The following is a 17,788-nucleotide window of genomic DNA, read 5'->3' as shown; positions in this document are numbered from 1 at the left end:
TTTTCCCTGACTTTTTCCAGATCAGTGACATTAAGTACTTAAAGTGGAACTAAACCCTTCTATCCTTTTCAGCCAAGCAGGCCGTGATCTTAGCCTTTGGTGCTAAACATGTGATCAGTTATGACTCCAGCCATTTGATGGTTTGACAGTTTGGTTGAAAGCACCATTAACTATGACAGTTAGCATAGAGGTCTTGCTTTCACAGTTCCCCAGGGACGTAAAAAACAACTATGCAAAGCAGAAATACTGCATTGGCATTGTAGCATTGGCTACAAATTGAAATAATGTAGGCTTAAGAACAACAACTTACATCAACCAACTGTCTATATCGCATTGGCAATTGATTACAGCATTTCCACGATGTAGTGATATTTGAGCTCCAGTTCCTGGGATGAACTTCGAGGAAATGTCCTCAAATTTGAAATCCACAATCTGTATCCTGAAATTAATACAAATGGAAATGAGATACAATACATGATAAATAAAGTAACTCAGAACCTACAGTTAAAAGGCTAATTGCCTTTAAAGGGTTACCCCTTTGAGTTGTCACCAAAATAAGAATACAGAAAAGATTACTGGACCATGCAAAGAAAGAGGAATTATTCCTATGTCTCAGATAGCCATGTCTCCTATCTTCGCTCAGATAAAGAGCTGTAGTCTCTTCAGTATTTGACACTTTCAGGAGTATACCTATGCCCCCTGCAATGTGTTGTGGTGCCATGCTCTGGTCCCTACGTCCCCACAGGACACAGTATTACACTGCAGGAGTCTCCAGCATTTGACACTCCTGAAAGTGCTGAATTCTAAAGAGTCTGATAAAGGCTGTAGCAATTAATTAAAATTAATTAAGAGGGGGGGGGGGTGAGGGGATATAATCACGTTTAAAATTAATAACTAGTCCATATAGTGAAGTTGGTGTTGTGTTATTCCCTTTCAGGTCATTACAGAGGACACTCTTTATACCTGGAATAAAAAAAAAATGTACCCTCAACATATGGAAAGGCTTCTTCACAGTAAGTGCTGGTTCACATTAGTGCGATCACAGAGATCGCATGTAATTCGGAGCGCACTGCTCCTAAAATTACATGCGATCTCTGTGCGGTGCAAGTTCAGCCATACAGTTTGTATGGCTGAATTCGCACCGCAATACCGCCTAACCCGCACATGACCGTTTTTTGGTCCGCAGCAGAATCGGATCGCATTATGGTTCGCACTAGTGCGATCCGAATCTGTGCGAACTTGCAGATCGCACCGCGATATGCGATCTGATCTGGGGGTGTCGTTAACTTTTAATTGACACCCCCAGCGTATTGCATATGACAGCGTGACTTGCCAGGGGTGCAGATGTGATGCGGGAACACGCTGTATATTCGCATCGCACAAATGTGAACCGGTGTAACGTTAAAAAACCATACCCCGTGAAGAAACCATACCCTCGTCACTTCCTGTCAGAAACAGCTGAGCAGCGTAGCAGTGCGCATGCTCAGAGCCCCGGATACATCATTGAACAGCAGAGAAGATGAGAAGTGCGCATGCTCAGAGGGAATGAAATTATCACGGTAGTCTGTGTAATGTTATACTTGCGGCGGTTACATAAAAACATCATGGCTGCAACATGAGTCATCTCCGCTCCTATCCCTGGCACTTCCCTGATCTCGGCTACTAAATATAAAAGCGGAGATCTCGGCTCCGTGATCCGCTTTTATATTTATTAGCCGAGATCAGGGAAGTGACACTGGTAGGAGCGGAGATGACCCATGTTGCAGAGGAGTTGTTTTAATGTAACGGCGGCAAGTGTAACGTTACATACACTACTGTGATAAATCCATACCCTCCGTAGGTGCACCGGAAGTGACGAGGGTATGGTTTTCTCACGGGTATGGTTTTTTCACGGAACACCGGCACTAAGAGCAGTGAAAATGTGTAATAAAATCCTTCAAGAACTAGGTCTGGCCAGTTCAGTAGATTGGTTTTTGTTTTTATTTTAAAGTGGGATGCATTCCTAAATTCACAAAATATAACTGGATATTTACATTTATAGGTAATAATTAATAAGTTTATTAATCCAGGGAATATCCAAATACCTCCTGAGGCATTGGGGAGGAATTTTTTTTCCCACGCTGCAGCAAACTGAACCATGCTTCATAGGTTTTTTTTTTGCTTTCCTCTGGATCAACTGTGGGTATAGAATTGTATATATGGAGGTTTTCTATTTGTTTATTTTTTTTTTTGATTGGTTGAACTAGATGTTCTTGTGTCTTTTTTCAATCTGGCTAACTATGTAACTATGATTTCCAAATGCAGCCAATAATAGGGCATTGTTTCAATCACTATCCTTTTAAATCTGAACCCCAGCAAGCCTACTAAATACGCAGTTAAAGTGACATTACGTTTTGAGAGAGAGCCCTCAGCATCCACAGTGTTCCCAACCTCCCACAGTGCTGTCAGCCTCCTCCAGAAACCTTATTTCCTTCAGAGCATAGGTGCGCACACAGGGTGTGCCAGGTGTGCCCAGGCACACCCAAATCACCCTGTGCAGCACGGATTACCCCTACTGCCCTGGCTCCCCTTACCCCGCAGCTCTGCTGGTTTCCCTCCTCTCCTCTCCTCTCCCGTCAGTTGTTGCTGCGGAGATGTTTTAGGATGAGCAGGGAAAGGAGCCAATAAATGGAATTTTATTGGTTGAACTGGATGGACTGGTGTCTTTTTTCAACCTCACTAACTATGTAACTATGGAATCATTTATTGTACCCTGTTCTAAAAAGATTGTGATCCACTGCTGTAGAGTTAATGCACATTCAATTATTTAGTCCATGATCCCCCCCCCCAAAGAAGGGTTGAGAGCACACTAAAAATTAGTGACCGACCGATATTGTTTTTTTAAAACCGATACCGATATTTTGGCCATTGAATATCGGTATCGCCCGATATTGGTCGATATTTTTGTACATTTAAAACATTTTTTTCTTTTTTCTTGACAGGTACTGTTGTGGAAGGATCTGGGGGTCTAAAAGACCCCAAACCCCTCCTTTGCTGCATTGGCAACAAGTATTACTAAGTCACACTCAACGGGTGGTGACCATACCCGCCCCAAATTCTAACTTCAAAAACGCATTGAAAACAAGAGTCTAAATGCATGTCAATACACAAAGAAAATTTGGGATGGCACACAACAATGCACCTGCATTTGTCTCTTAAGACAGGTTTCCATTAAAGTACAACTCCAGCCCAAAATGAAAAGATAAATCCATTAAAAAGGTGACAAAACAAATCCAGATTTGTATGCAATATTCACTTTTAATCCAAAAATGTTTCCCGCTGTACTTTTTCTTCCCTTAGATATCCTCAGTTCTGATGGCTGGCATTCAACCCAATTCCTCTAATCTCAGGTTTCTGGACCAGCCCCAGTCTGGGACTAAACAGTAAAAGGAGAAGCAGCATAGTGATGAGGTTGGCTCTCTGCTTGCATTTAAAAATACAGCCAATCAGAGTTGTATAAAGTACTCAAAACCCATACTTGAGTAAAAGTACAAGTGCTCGATCAAAAAGTGACTTGAAGAGGAAAAAAGAAGAAGAAGTGCTTGGCGCTGCCAATATATGCGTTATATCTAACGCATATATTGGCAGCGCCAAGCACTTCTTCTTCTTTTTTCCTCTACATATCTAATATAATCTCTAGTAGATTATATTCTGAAGTGGGCTGCAGCCAATCGTTTTTTTCTACCCCCTCCCTTTGATATTATCCTAAGCGCGGATTCCTTTCCACTCTTGATTCAAAAAGTGACTTGAGTAGAAGTGGAAGTGCTCGATCAAAAAGTGACTTGAGTAGAAGTACTAAAGTATTCAACATTTTTTGTACTTAAGTATTGCAAGTAGTTTTTTTTTTTAATTTTGCTACTCAAGTACTGAAAGTAAAAGTACCAGTAGTTTTGAAAAAAAAATTGCTACTCAAGTACTGAAAGTAAAAGTACAAGTACTGTGTTATGTAGTTATTAAAGAAAGAAGTCAAAAGTTTGAACATCATATTGTTTTTTTATTATTTCAAATGCAGCTTTATTTATACATACAGTAGCATTTATTTTCCTATGCGCTGATAATACACATGTTTTGGACTTCATGAAACCTGCCATCTACTGTTCTGGCAGTGGTAATTTTTATAATTGTAACGAGTAACTATGCAGCACAAAAAAAAAATTATCGGAGTAGAAGTATTGAAATCATTGAAAAAATGTAGTGAAGTAAAAGTGGAAGTAGGAGAAAAAAATTCTAATCTAGGAAAGTACAGATACCGCCTTTCGGTACTCAAGTACAGTAGTGAAGTAGTTCTACTTAGTTACTATACATCTCTGCAGCCAATGATAAATGAATGACTACAGAGCTGCAATAATTTGTGTCTTTTATATCTGCCTAGAGTTCAGCATTACTATAATAAAAAGACGGGGCGGTATACACTATGAGACCCCTTTCTGTTTGATCCTTCCCTGCATGAGAGCTGCATCTGGGTTCTGTGTTAGAGAGGCAGTAAAGCAGAGAAAAGCGTCCGCTCACAACAGAGCTGTGAGAAAGCCTTTGTAGACTCTCTTTGGTATAAGCTGTCTGGTGACTTTGAACCTACTGGGGTTAGAGCACAAACCCGCATGGAGTGGATTGTTGGGGGTGGTCAAGCACTTTATTTAATATTAGAAGATTAAGCATCATTCCAGCACTATTCTGAGCACTTTAAAAAAGATTTTTTGTCATCACTGTGGTCTTTATTGGTTTTTATTTTATTGCAGATATATGAATTTTTGTTAAATAATGTATGCACTGGCACTCTATTTAGCTAACATCAAGATTTTATATTTATTAATATAAAGAGGTGCTTACTAGAGGGCGAGCATGCTTAAATTTACATAAATATACATATAAAGCATAGCTAAACATTTCTTTTTGTCCCAACATACAATGAACTTACTTTGTCAGTTCATATACCATTTCGTCAGAATCTATTGTTGCACTTCCATTCACATCCGGGAGATTGTAGGTGGAGATCTCTGCTGTCATTGTATCAATTAAATATTTCACACCTGCAAGAAATAAATTATATTTTTATCACCAACAATATTAGGTGTGTATTTGCAGTGCACATGTCCATTTATGCCCTGATGTCTATAGCCATCATTACAGTGTTCTGTTGGCATTAATTATAGGTAATGTTCATATAGAAAAGTTTTACAGAGTGTGCCATTGACATTTGGTGAAGATTAAGAATATTATAGGTGATAACATTAGAACTGCCTAGAGGACAATACCAGATTTGTCTTTTAGATGGAGAGTTTGGAAGTACAGCTTGTGGCAGCTGTTGAAAAGAAGTGCTTTTTCTTTTAAATATGTGAAAAATAAAAAAACATAAGAGGATGGGAAATCCCCATATCAGTTGGAATCCCTCTTTAAAGTGCATGTCAGGGAAAACAATAAAAAATAAAAGCATATGCAGTACATATCTGCAATAGGTGCACATTTTTCCATGTTTTATCCTTTTAAAAACACGGGAAATTACAGAAAAATCACTGCTAATCTGCCAGACATACAGCGAGCTTCTAACCTCCTTTTTGAACTGATAACACAGTCTCCCTTCGGCTCTAAAATCTCAGTCAGCGTTGTCAGCCCTGCCTGCTGGGCTACAGAACTCCCCCTATCCCTGCCCCTATGGCTGCCCCTCTGCCTTGGCCATGCATTGAGAGGATTATTCCAGTGATTCATGCTGGGGAAGAGATATATATTCATGGTGACCTTCGGAAAAAAGGTCCTTCCCTCCCAGACTTTGCAAGTTGGAAGTCGACGAGAGCCTTTTTTCCTGCACACAGCGTGGCCAGATTTTTTGAAGTCAATGTTTTGTTAGGAAAGATATCATATGGACCCTGCCTTAAAGCTGGAGTGTCCATATTCTAAGTTTAGTGTTGGAAGCTGGGCTGTAGTCAGCCTGAGCTCTGATTGTTTCCTGTGTCTGTGTTCATTGGAATTCCCCTAAGCCCCAAACATTGATTGATTCTGCTTGCGGCAGTTGAGTGTACTCCATTAGGTAAAATGAGTATGGTATGGTTGCCAGCCATAACAGGAAGGGTGGGCAGGAGAAGCCGAGCTGCTAGGAGAAGAACTTGAACAACTTCAGTCCTTCTGAGAATTTTGAGGATGAATTCCTTCACAGTGTCTGCAACTACAAAGACCAGGGAGGACATGTTTTAAAATGTTCTTTACTGCTAGCTAAGAATATATAAATACTTGATAGTCTATAGCAGGGGTGGGGAACCTATGGCCGGGGGGCCGTATGCTGCCCTCAAAGTCATTTGGTCCGGCCCCCCATGCAGCTGAGTCTGTGTCTGTCAGCTAATCTGTCAGAATGGAGCCGATGCTTCCTATATACTAGTTTCGGCTCCGTTCTGACAGTCTGAGTGAGTCACAGGCGGAGTAATATCAAATGCACTCTGCCTGTGACAAATACAGGAAACATCGCCTCTTCCTCCAGCGCGGCGCCACTGCTAGCCAGCATTTCCCGCCAGCAGCACACACAGCAGTACCAGCCAGAGCCAGCTGTACCCACCAGCAGTACCAGCCAGCTATACCCACCAGCAGTACCCGCCAGCAGTTCTTTTCAAAACTTACAACCACAAAGAGTCGACTGCGCTCCAGACTAACCGACTCAAACCTGGAAAACCAGTTGCGAGTAGCAACATCATTAATACCAGCTATCACCACACACCTCACCAAAGAGAAGCAGTTGCAGCCATCACATTAGGGGTGAGTTCATTAAATGTTTGACCAAATATAACAGGCACATTTTTAAGTTGATAATTTTGTATGGCCCCCGAATGATTTTTTTAATACCCAAATGGCCCTTGGCAGAAAAAAGGTTCCCCGCCCCTGGTCTATAGTATGGTCATGGGTTCACGTTAAAGAATATATTGCTGTAAAAGGATTGGGGTTTGCTTGCAAGAAAGGTGCACTTCAAAAAGACTTGCAAAAGAACACTTCTTATTGCCTACCTTCTTCCAAGACATTTTGCGTCATTCGGACCTTTATTCCAGGATTTTCGGCATTGCATGTAGCAGATAAACTAAGAACGATGAACAACACAGAGCCAGCCAGCAGCATTGTTGTCTTATATCTGTTAGATAAAGCACAATTATTTATAATAGTATGCTCTGAAACGCAAAAGCATTTTAGGATGTGATAATGAAAATAATAATTTTCCTTTTGTGCTTATAGGATTCCGTTAAAGTCTTTATCCTGTATAATTATAATCCTTTAATTATACTGTACATGCCATGAATACATTTTTTTTTTGCCAAGAATAAATTAAAGTGCATACATATTCTATTAGTAGAAAAGTTCATATATATATTTACTTTACTTAAAGGAAATTTACATCAAGGAAAATATTGAAACTTTGAATCTGTGATTTAAAAAGTGTAGAAGCCAGAGACAGCCATGGAAGCAGCTGTTTCCAAAGAATTTAGTAATGTTAGCTGTCTTAGTTCTTTCAAAGATTTCCTTTACAGGTAAAAGAAAATTGCTCATCATAGCAAAACATTACCAAGAATGCTTATGCAATAGATTTTGTTCACACAGGGTACCAAAAAGAAAAAAAAAATAGAACATAACTTGGAAAACTATGAATAAGGCTGCATTCATTTAAATTCCATTTCTTGAGATATATGAAAATAAATCTGCTTGCTCTATGTCTGGTGCAGCAGTAAAGCACATCTTCCAAATGGGTGAATCCTAATGCACAGAAAATAAAACTAAAATGCAAACATTTTAATTTTTTTACTCCCTGGCCCTCCCCATTTCTTTTCCTGTGGTACTGTTCCACTGGTCTTACAGCCAAGAGTTTTCTGTAAGCTGCTCGATTACAAAAAAATGGTCACTTATTACTTATGAGGACTTGACTTGACTGTTCTCTGGAGGTATCTCAGTTATACACCCAATGGCAAATTTCCCAACATTATAATAATATAAATAAAATAGTGAGTACTGAATCAGTTTTAAAACCAGACACATCCTTAACTTGGGATTTTATCTTCATGAATTATAAATTATGATTCCATGGATTTCAATATTTAGCATTTATTGACAGATTACATAGGTCTATATGCCAATAGATCCTACAGTAGATTGCTTATATACATCTGACCTTTTTTAGGTCACTCAACCAGTCCATGTACTGGTTACCATAAGCAAGGCTTGTATGGGTTGATGGTAAGTAGCGCTTACTATAAGTCATAACTTGTTGTCCGAAAGTTATTCACTGTGCTTGTTTAGTACTGTAGCAATGGTAGGTTCATCAATGCAAAATTTAGCAAAAGGATGAATGCATCTCTCATTTACCATTAGCAAACATATTCATATTCATGAATTTCTTGTAAAGAAAAATACATTACTGTGAAATAGTTAAAACATGAATTGTTCAGTGTGTGCATGTGATTTTTGCTGAATGTTGAGCAAAACAGAAAACAGGCGGGAGTGGTCACACTACCTGTGTTTGAGGTGCTAAGGCAAAAAGGGGCAATTAGACACTGAGGCCCATCAGTGGGGTGGAGGGGGAACTACATTAAGGATCAGGTGGCCATGCTGTAGATGCAAACTCTATGTAAGTGCTTATCATCATCAGTAACTGTTTAATTGAATGTGATCATGGGATGGGATTTTTTGGTGCTATGTCACAGGATGCAGTGCCATTGGCGTCAGTGATGCAAGGAAGACAGCAGGTGGTGTAGTGACATGTGGCAGTGAACAGAGGTAATATGGACAGCTGTTTTTGCAGGCGAAACAGTATAAAGGCCCTGTTTAGAACAAAATGGCTGACTGTCAAAAAGGGCCTTCAAACGGAATAAACTGAACTGCTTTGGGAAGATGATTATAAAGAGAAAGTTAGACATACAGCTAAATTCAACAAGCAAAATTAGGAGACATTGTTTGGTAACAGAATTCCTGTGATGGGTCGTTTTCCTCAAAAGATAAGAATTTATGTTGATGATAGTTTTGACACTATTGACTATAGAACGTAACATGTCTTACTAGCCATCTTACTAGCCAGTAGCCACCACATATGGAAAGAATTCTGGCATGTCACATAGAATTAGTAGAGTGCTAACACTTTGAGACTTTACATTGACTTTGTTTTACAAAGAAAATGAGTGCTCTGTATAGGCTTCAGACCCTGGTCAATAGGACATGGTCCTTCTGACTAACACCCAGCACTTCAACCCAGTGTCCAACTACACCACAGCCAAACTTCATAGAAAGGACAAAAAGCTCAATGCGTAGTGTTAGAAGAGCTGAGTTGAGCTATAAAACCCCTTTACACACACATACAAATTGAAAACACTTACCTGTATAGAAAAAGGAAGATTCCAGGATCTCTCAGTCCAGTGTTGTATGCAATGAGCAATGTTGCTTCACGTATGTACAGGTCATGAACAATAGGCTAATAAATGGTTATTACTGCAATGACTGATCTGGTTCTTCTTCTTTTATTCTGGGTGTGGGAAAAGGGAGGAGCAGATCACATGTGACATTGCATCTGTATTTATGGCAATTTGCAATTGTATAACAATATAAGGTGATACATATAACAACTATTATTTTATTCCAGCAATTTAGAATTACATTTCAGAACATGCTTTGTTTATTCTTCATAGCTCTAATAACGTGTCTACAAAATGAATGTAACTGTTACAGAAGATGCCATGTGCATCCATTATAGTATGCTGTGTATAAAAATTACATGAATCACTTTGACATTGTTTGGCATAGCAATGAAATCACCAGCTTTGTAAATTGTACAAATCAGCTACATTGTTCCTTGCTGCCACAGAGGAAGCTTATTCGGAGATCTATAAAGATCACCCAAGGTGATAGGAAAGACTTGGGAAATACACTTTGAGCACAATCACATCTCAATTAGAGCCTCTTGGGTTCTGAATACTGAGGCTCCTTAGAAGTGAAGTTCCTCTGCTCCCTGATACTTCCGTCTTGAGCTTCAGCATCTCACTTCCACTTTTAACATCTCCCTGTTGCCCAATAAGGCCGCGCTTCAAAGTTATAGGCCAATATGGAAGTGTGGTAGAAAATGGGTTCAGGGCAGTGCCAGCCAGCAATCATTACAAATGTTAGAATTTGCCAATTAGAGGGCCACAGGGCTCTAACAGATATTTAAAGGTTTTTTAATGGACTGCTATCTTTTAACATGATCCTGTGCTTTGACCATGCTGAGCAAAAGAACAGGTTCAATTTTATGGCTACCCCAACAGTAGCTTATATTTTATTTCCCTTCACTCACCCATCTCTTGGTTTGGCCAAATGAAGAGTACCTGAAGAAGAACCTGAAATTACTGGATATGTGATGGGCGTGTTACTTACTCCCCTTCCTCCAATGTGACAGCGCTGGCACTTGACATTTTTGGCTACCTAGGCACCCATCACTGTTACAGTAGTAACGCTATTTGCTACCAGTGGCTGCACAGAGTAGCAGGGGAGCTAAAATAAAGGTAGGATAAGCAGTAACTTGAACATGTTCCTTTTAACTGTACAGTAAAGTACAGGTTCACTTTAAAGTAGAACTAAAGGCAAAACATTTTTTCATTTTGGATAGAATAAGGGAGAGTTATAACCCCTGTCTGTTCTCATTGGAAAATTTCCCCTCTATTCCTGATCTGGTGACAGCCCAAAATTAGGAATTAACTTTCACTTTCAATCTTGGTTAATAACAGTAAAGAGGACAAATAAAGAGGGTGTTTGTTAAGGTTGTTGAATATAATCACAGCATCAATGCATCACGATTCAGATGTTCGCGATTCTGCATTAATTCTGAGAGTCGACCGAAACTATCGCCTATGACATCATCCGGTGCTCTGCACGGTGCTCTGCCTCTCCTGGAGAAACACAGAGACAGAGCCTGCCTGGTGAATAAAGCCCCCTCCCTTTCCAGATGAACACTGGAGCAGAAAGTCAGCTGATGAGCTGACAGCCAGTAGAGTCAAGGGGGAGGGTCTCCAAGAGACCCTATGTCAGCAGAATCATCACTGGAGGCACCAGAAGGGAGAAGAGAAGCAGAAACACACTGAGCATGGAGGAGTGGAGTAAACTGACACTGAAAGCAAGTGAGTGCCAGTGTCACAGATCCCATCTCTCCACCACCATCCCTCTGCCTTATCCCATCCCTCCACCATTGCTCTGTCTGATCCCACCTCTCAACCACCATCCCTCTACATGATCCCATCCCTCTGCCTGATCCCACCTCTCCACCACCATCCCTCTGCCTGATCCCATCTCTCCACCACCATCCCTCTGCCTGATCCCATCCCTCCACCCCCATCCCTCTGCCTGATCCCACCTCTCCACCACCACCCCTCTGCCTGTCCCACCTTTCCACCACCATCCCTCTGCCTGCTCTCATTTCTCCACCACCATCCCTCTGTCTGATCCCATCTCTCCACTGCTATCCCTCTGCCTGATCCCATTCCTCCACCACCATCCCTCTGCCTCATCCCACCTCTCCACCACCATCCCTCTGCCTGATCCCATCTCTCCACCACCATCCCTCTGCCTGATCCCGTTCCTCCACCACCATCCCTCTGCCTGATCCCATTCCTTCACCACCATCAGAGGACCTGATCCCATCCCTCCACCACCATCCCTCTGCCTGATCCCACCTCTCCACCACCACCCCTCTGCCTGTCCCACCTTTCCACCACCATCCCTCGGCCTGCTCTCATTTCTCCACCACCATCCCTCTATCTGATCCCATCTCTCCACCTCTATTCCTCTGCCTGATCCCATTCCTCCACCACCATCCCTCTGCCTCATCCCATCTCTCCACCACCATCCTTCTGCCTGATCCCATTCCTCCACCACCATCCCTCTGCTTGATCCCATTCCTTCACCACCATCAGAGGGCCTGATCCCATCCCTCCACCACCATCCCTCTGCCTGATCCCACCTCTCCACCACCATCCCTTTGTCTGATACCACCTTTCCACTACCATCCCTCTGCCTGATCCCATTCCTCCACCACCATCCCTCTGCCTGATCACATTTCTCCACCACCATCCTTCTGCCTGATCCCATTCCTCCACCACCATCCCTCTGCCTGATCCCATCTCTCCACCACCATCCCTCTGCCTGATCCCATTACTCCACCACCATCCTTCTGCCTGATCCCATTCCTCCACCACCACACCTGTCATTTTCCCTTATATTTTGTGCATTTAGGACAGGAATGCATTTCAGGTCCTTGTTAAAATAATATACTAAGCAGCCCAGAAATAGTTTGTGAGAGAGTCAATTTCTCATTTTCACAGCTCTTACAGCAAAGAAGCATTTCTGTTTTTCCTCTAGATGTACAAAATGTCCCTTTGTTCTCTATATTGAACTTAAAGTGAATAACTTGTAGCCCTCTTTTGGGATCGTTATGAGATTTACCCTCCCCAAATAGGATATTGCGCTAAGAGCAAATGAAAATCGAAAAATTGAGTTCTTCTGACTGCTTGAATTTTTGGGTAAAAACCATGGGCATTAATTGTGATGTATCGCGGATTTGAATCAAATCGAATTGTTGATAGGATAATAATAATCAAATTGAATTGTGAGACCAGTGAAGATGCACACCCCTAGTGTATATCTTTAAAGAAAGCCTTCTAAAAGTGATATAAACATTCTTTGAATACATGAGTTTATCTTTTCAGCTACACATTTTTGACCCTAAACCTAAAGCTGAACTTCATGCAAATATAAAAAACATAAATTATTGCAGTGTCATATTAATTAACTCACTTTAAATATTTTGTTCTAAATTCAAGTACTTGAATTTGGAAACTTGGTAGCAGACTCTTGCAGTCACTGTACAGCAGAGCGCAGAATGGGGGAGGGAAAACAAGCACAAGAAGCTAATTATTTGGACTGTAGACAGTGCAAGAAGCAAGCTGATATGAGGAGATAGCAGAATGACTGGGAGATGAGCTCAAAAGTATGTTGCTCAATATATTCCTAATGTACATGTTTCTGGACAAGACCTGGAGTAAGAAGAGGCTGCAGCACTTACCAGTAGGTAGGCTGGTGTCAGAACATAGATAAGAACATATGTCGCCAGCACACATTGGATCTGTAATCCATATATATGGAGGGCAACACAATATGTGACCATCACATGCAGCTGAGCCACACCTACATATAGGGTTTATCAAGGCAACAAGCTTTATTCTATGCCCCAACCCACACTTTGTGCTTGGATGCAGGTCCTAGATCTTCTCTCTACATTCTCCTGGTCACAACCACATTAACCCCTATTGCATGGAGTGTTTCTTATATAGGCCCATAGTTTCCATGGTATTGATAGAGGCTCCAGAAGTCCATTTGATCCCCTTGGGCCCGTGAAACATGATGACCTGGGGAGACCTGATTCGTAGTGGGGACTCCTATCATCTATCCTACACCTGACCTGTAAATACACATAACTCTTCTCCCCAGGCATTGCCAATTTATGGCCATTATTCTATATTTATTTTATAAGACCATCACGCAGATGCTTCTGGTTGAAAAAGAAACGTATGTACTGGTTAAAGTAGTACCACGTGTTCCATTTCCATGGCAGCTAGGTTTTCCAGATACTGGCAATGAGAGTTAGTTCAGAACAGTTACATAACTAATTAATGGAAGGAGGAAGCATTGCAATATTCACCAAAAGTGTTACTAATCCCAGGACCCTGCAGTCACTATATCTGATCTCCCAAAGTACACCGAACATAAAAATGCAATTCTTTGAGTAAATATAAACTGCTAAATACCTTTTCTCATCATCAGTTAGAGCAGTCTTGTTACTTCTATCAGGTCTGGTTAAAGCTTATAGGAGGAGTTTTTATTCTCCTCTGATTGTCCTATGAGGCTGCATGACCCCTGACCCTCTGTCTGAACAGTGCTGATTGACCCCGTGCTGAACACATGTACCCTCCCAAGAAAAAAAGCTCCCTAGCAATACACACCAAACTGAGCATGTACAGCTTGCCCTCAAGCATCTGTACTATCCGAAGATGGATTAGGGACAGTAAAAGAAGGGGAGGATCAGGGAAGGACCAAATAGCCTTATTACAAAATGCAGAGGATTAACCCCTTAGGTTCCACAGTGAGTATAACAAGAATGCTTTACTACATATACAGTCTGATTTTACTGTTGTGGGCTTATGGCGCTTTTCCACTGCATGGAACCGAACGGTTCGGCTCACTTTTGTGCTTTTCCACTGCTGGTACCGCATGGTACGGTGTAGGAACGGTTCGGTACGGTACGGCGGCGCTTTTCCACTGCATGGAACCAAACGGTACGGCTCTCTAAAACAGTACCACCTCGATTGTGGTTCCATACCGGTACCATATCCCACAATCCTTTGCATGCAGTCACTACTAGCCACTGATTGGTCAGAGAATCGTTGTTATCCCACCCACTTAACTTTAGTACTACTTTAGTGGAAAAGCAAACCATACCGTACCGTACCAAACCATTCCAACACCGTACCATGCGGTACCAGCAGTGGAAAAGCAAACCGGGCCAAGCAGGGCCGAGTAGAGCCGAGCCGGTACTTGCAGTTGAAAAGTGCCATTTGTAACACTTTAAGTTCAAAGTCCTTTGTTTTTCTGGTTCTCAGTCTGTGGCCTAAACTCTATAGTCCTTCCCTGGCCCCTCCCCTGAAGGGGACAGCACATGAGACCCTAGCTCTCTCCTGTAGTAATCCCATCTCCATTCTCTCTTAAATTGGCCCCCATGCATTATATATCAAAAATGATCTCATAACTCCTCCCATGGAGAAGAATAGCACTTGAAGGGACATACCCCTGCCTACAAACTGTCCAAACATCTATTGAAGTGCATCACAGTGTCAGTGCAATATTTTAAGACCAGGCTGGATTCACATACCTGACTGCATGGTCTCAAAATGTTGCACTGACATTTTTTGCTGAGTGATTGCTGCAATAAAAACTTGAACTATTGATTACGGAACCATGGTTGGCTGGCCACATATGTTCTTATCCTTTCAACATCCAGTCACAGGCTGGGGGAGAGACCAGACTCATGACTCATCGTAAGTGTTCCTGATCTGCAGCGGAGAAACATCAGTCTTGCTTGGCCAAACAGGATTGTGCTGCGTGACAGGGCTGTGTAAATTTCAGTACTAAATGAAAGAAATACAAATCCTTTGGCAGATAAGACGTGTACCGTATATGTTTCATCTGTGTGTTTAGCTGTTTTCATGGAGTTTAAATTTAAAAGTATGGCAGCTGTGGCAGATCCTTTCCTTCCTCCATCTTTTTTTATGCTCACTTTGGCTCTTCTTTTTATTCTTTCACTACAAATATAAGATTTGTGTGAAAATGTCAGGAGGAGAATCTATGATATGTCTGTTTCAGACAAGCCGAGAGTTTGCTATGGTCACCACTAGAGATGAGCTTGGGCATTCCAATATTTAGCCAACATCATTGATAAATGTAGCACTGCCCCCTAGGGAGCTGGTGAGAATGGATTCCCCTGGGTTACCCACAGTCTGCAGAAACGTATCACTTTAACGCTTGGCTCAGACAATGAACAGTCCAGGGGATTTGGTTTTTTGTGTTTTATTTTGAACTGGGATGGGAGAAGGGATGAGTGGGATACTCCAACTATGAACTATGCACAAATCTTGAGGACAACGGACTGTAGTGTGTGTGGCAAGGCCGCTGCTTCACCTTGCCACTGAAGTGAAGTAGAAGATAAGTTCCTGAATTGATTCCTCTTCAGGGTCCTAAATTGGCACCCCCTTTCTCACTTCCCATGCATGCTAGCCCCTGTCCACTGACTCTCCACTGGAGTGGTCCCCTTCCTGGGCAGACCCCTGGCAAGCCTACCGGTACTCACGGATACTGTTTTTCCCTGGGTTGCTTTGCCATCAGCTCCACTTGTCAGTATCCTGGACCTCCTGGCTCAGTATCATACACTTGGTCCACTAGGCCGACCGCCTGTCACCACCTTCCACATCAGACAGGAGAAGAGACTGCCGTCATCCTCCTCCTGGGACCTGGCTTCCCGCCAAAAGACGCCCTGTCACATGTGCCCCTGGCTTTTATGACCGATCCCAGGATGCACCGCTGTTGTGCCAACCCACTGGGACAGCCACAAAAGCCTGTGTGTCGCTGGCTGGGTTTCCTCCACTGTCCAACATGCTCCCCATTGGATACAGTGGGGACACTCCCTCAGTCCAGATGAATCACACATGGACACATGCAACAGGCAGAACTATTGATGAGGCTCCCCTGATAAGCAGATGGAGCAGACTATGCTTTTCCTAGCACCTATCTAGGAGGGTGCTACATAAACATGTGTCCAAATAAGGGCACTGACTTCACTAGCATCCTGCCCCTTATTTACACATGCTGCAGGGTGGTCAATGACCCAACCAACAGCTGATTGGAGTAAAAAAAAGAGTGCAACTTTGATATTCAGATAGGAATGAATTCAGAGGATGCCCAAACTCATTTCTAGTGACCAACCAATGGCCACTTTATACTCTTTGCCCTTTCATATTGTCAACTACCAGTGACATTAAAATACATCTGTGTCTAATTTTTTAACAATGCCTGTCACAAGTGCAAAATGACAGGACTACCTTGACAGCCCTGCGGGCCTGGGTGACTTTATCAGGAATCCAGGGCTAATGTTCATTACTTTTCTGATGGTAAAGCACATGGAGATCCTCGTTTAACTGGTTTCTCCTGAACACCATAAAAGCTAATATGCTAACTACCATAATTATAACAACATCATGTAACCCTAATTAACAGCTGTTTTATTGCTACCCACAACATGATCAAGAGGCAGCAGGCAGAGCTAACCAATGCCAACTCCTTCCATAACATCTGTTACCATTTTGGAGTGAGGGAGTAGGAATCTGTCCGAAGTTTTTAGTGATTCCTCTGTTCCCATTGGTAAGATTTACCCTTGCTTCCTGTCTAGGGGACTTGGTGGCAGGAAATAATAATAAACAGCAACAAAACACCTTCTGGTAGAATCTGCAAATACTGTTAGGTTTCTAATGCTGTCCATGGTTTCCTATTCTGGATGACAACTGATTTTCCTCACTTATTGTCCTGATGTCACAAGAACAGAAATCTTTACTAAGCTTTGGAAATTTGTAACTGTTTTCTGTGTTCCTAATGAGAAAATTTGGCTTGTCTCCCTGTCTCAGAGACTCCACAGAAAGACAGAGTAACCCCAAAGTAAAGGGAAATCCCATCTTTGACTGTTTTAGTTGGAATTGTTCCCCTCTTTTGCTGTTCATGAAACAAAACATGTTAATCTCCTCTATTTTCCCCTCATCTATGATCCAGTGACAAAGGAAATTTTCCCAGTGGGGGCAAAGACAGCTTTCCTGACAAACCTTACAAAGGTGGTAAAGCTCTAATCCAGACTATTATTTTTTTTTTTTTTTAACATTACCCTAAAGGTTATTAAATAAAAATGTGTCTGCAATACTCCATTTTTTTTCACCCAGTGTCACTCTACTCTACTCTACTCAAAGGACCGAAGTCAGGCTTTGAGTGCAGGACACCCTGAAGGGGCATAACCAAGGCAAAAAGTGTTTGGTCATACATCGTATCGTACTTTTAGTAAGTGAGTAATATATCAATGTTACACAGCTAAACACAGGGCTGAGCCTTTATGGTCTTACTATAAAACAACAGAAAACCGAAGACATGAAATGACATCATGACCATGTAGTTCCTTTAG

At 41.9% G+C, this 17,788-nt stretch overlaps 2 protein-coding genes across 2 annotated transcripts in view; one reads left to right on the top strand and one right to left on the bottom strand.

The window, feature by feature from the left end:
* Nucleotides 1-7,145, bottom strand: part of LOC309567156 (BPI fold-containing family C protein-like) — a 46,014-nt gene extending 38,869 nt beyond the window's left edge. Inside the window, exons 1-3 of the mRNA XM_082272503.1 lie at nucleotides 7,023-7,145; nucleotides 4,955-5,066; nucleotides 311-439 (exon numbers count right to left, since the gene is read on the bottom strand). Coding sequence (XP_082128629.1) covers nucleotides 311-439; nucleotides 4,955-5,066; nucleotides 7,023-7,131 — 350 coding nt within the window. The 5' untranslated portion in view covers nucleotides 7,132-7,145. The remainder of the gene's footprint in view (nucleotides 1-310; nucleotides 440-4,954; nucleotides 5,067-7,022) is intronic.
* LOC309567155 (bactericidal permeability-increasing protein-like) overlaps nucleotides 1-17,788 on the top strand; it is a gene marked incomplete at its 3' end in the record, with an annotated part of 127,970 nt that overhangs the window by 17,012 nt on the left and 93,170 nt on the right. The gene's annotated exons all lie outside the window — the stretch shown is intronic.

The sequence above is a fragment of the Pelophylax lessonae genome, assembly GCF_965119305.1.
Source record: "Pelophylax lessonae genome assembly, chromosome: 11".
Lineage (NCBI taxonomy): Eukaryota > Metazoa > Chordata > Amphibia > Anura > Ranidae > Pelophylax > Pelophylax lessonae.
Note: the sequence above shows the minus strand (reverse complement) of the source record. Positions and strands in the feature narration are given on the sequence as shown.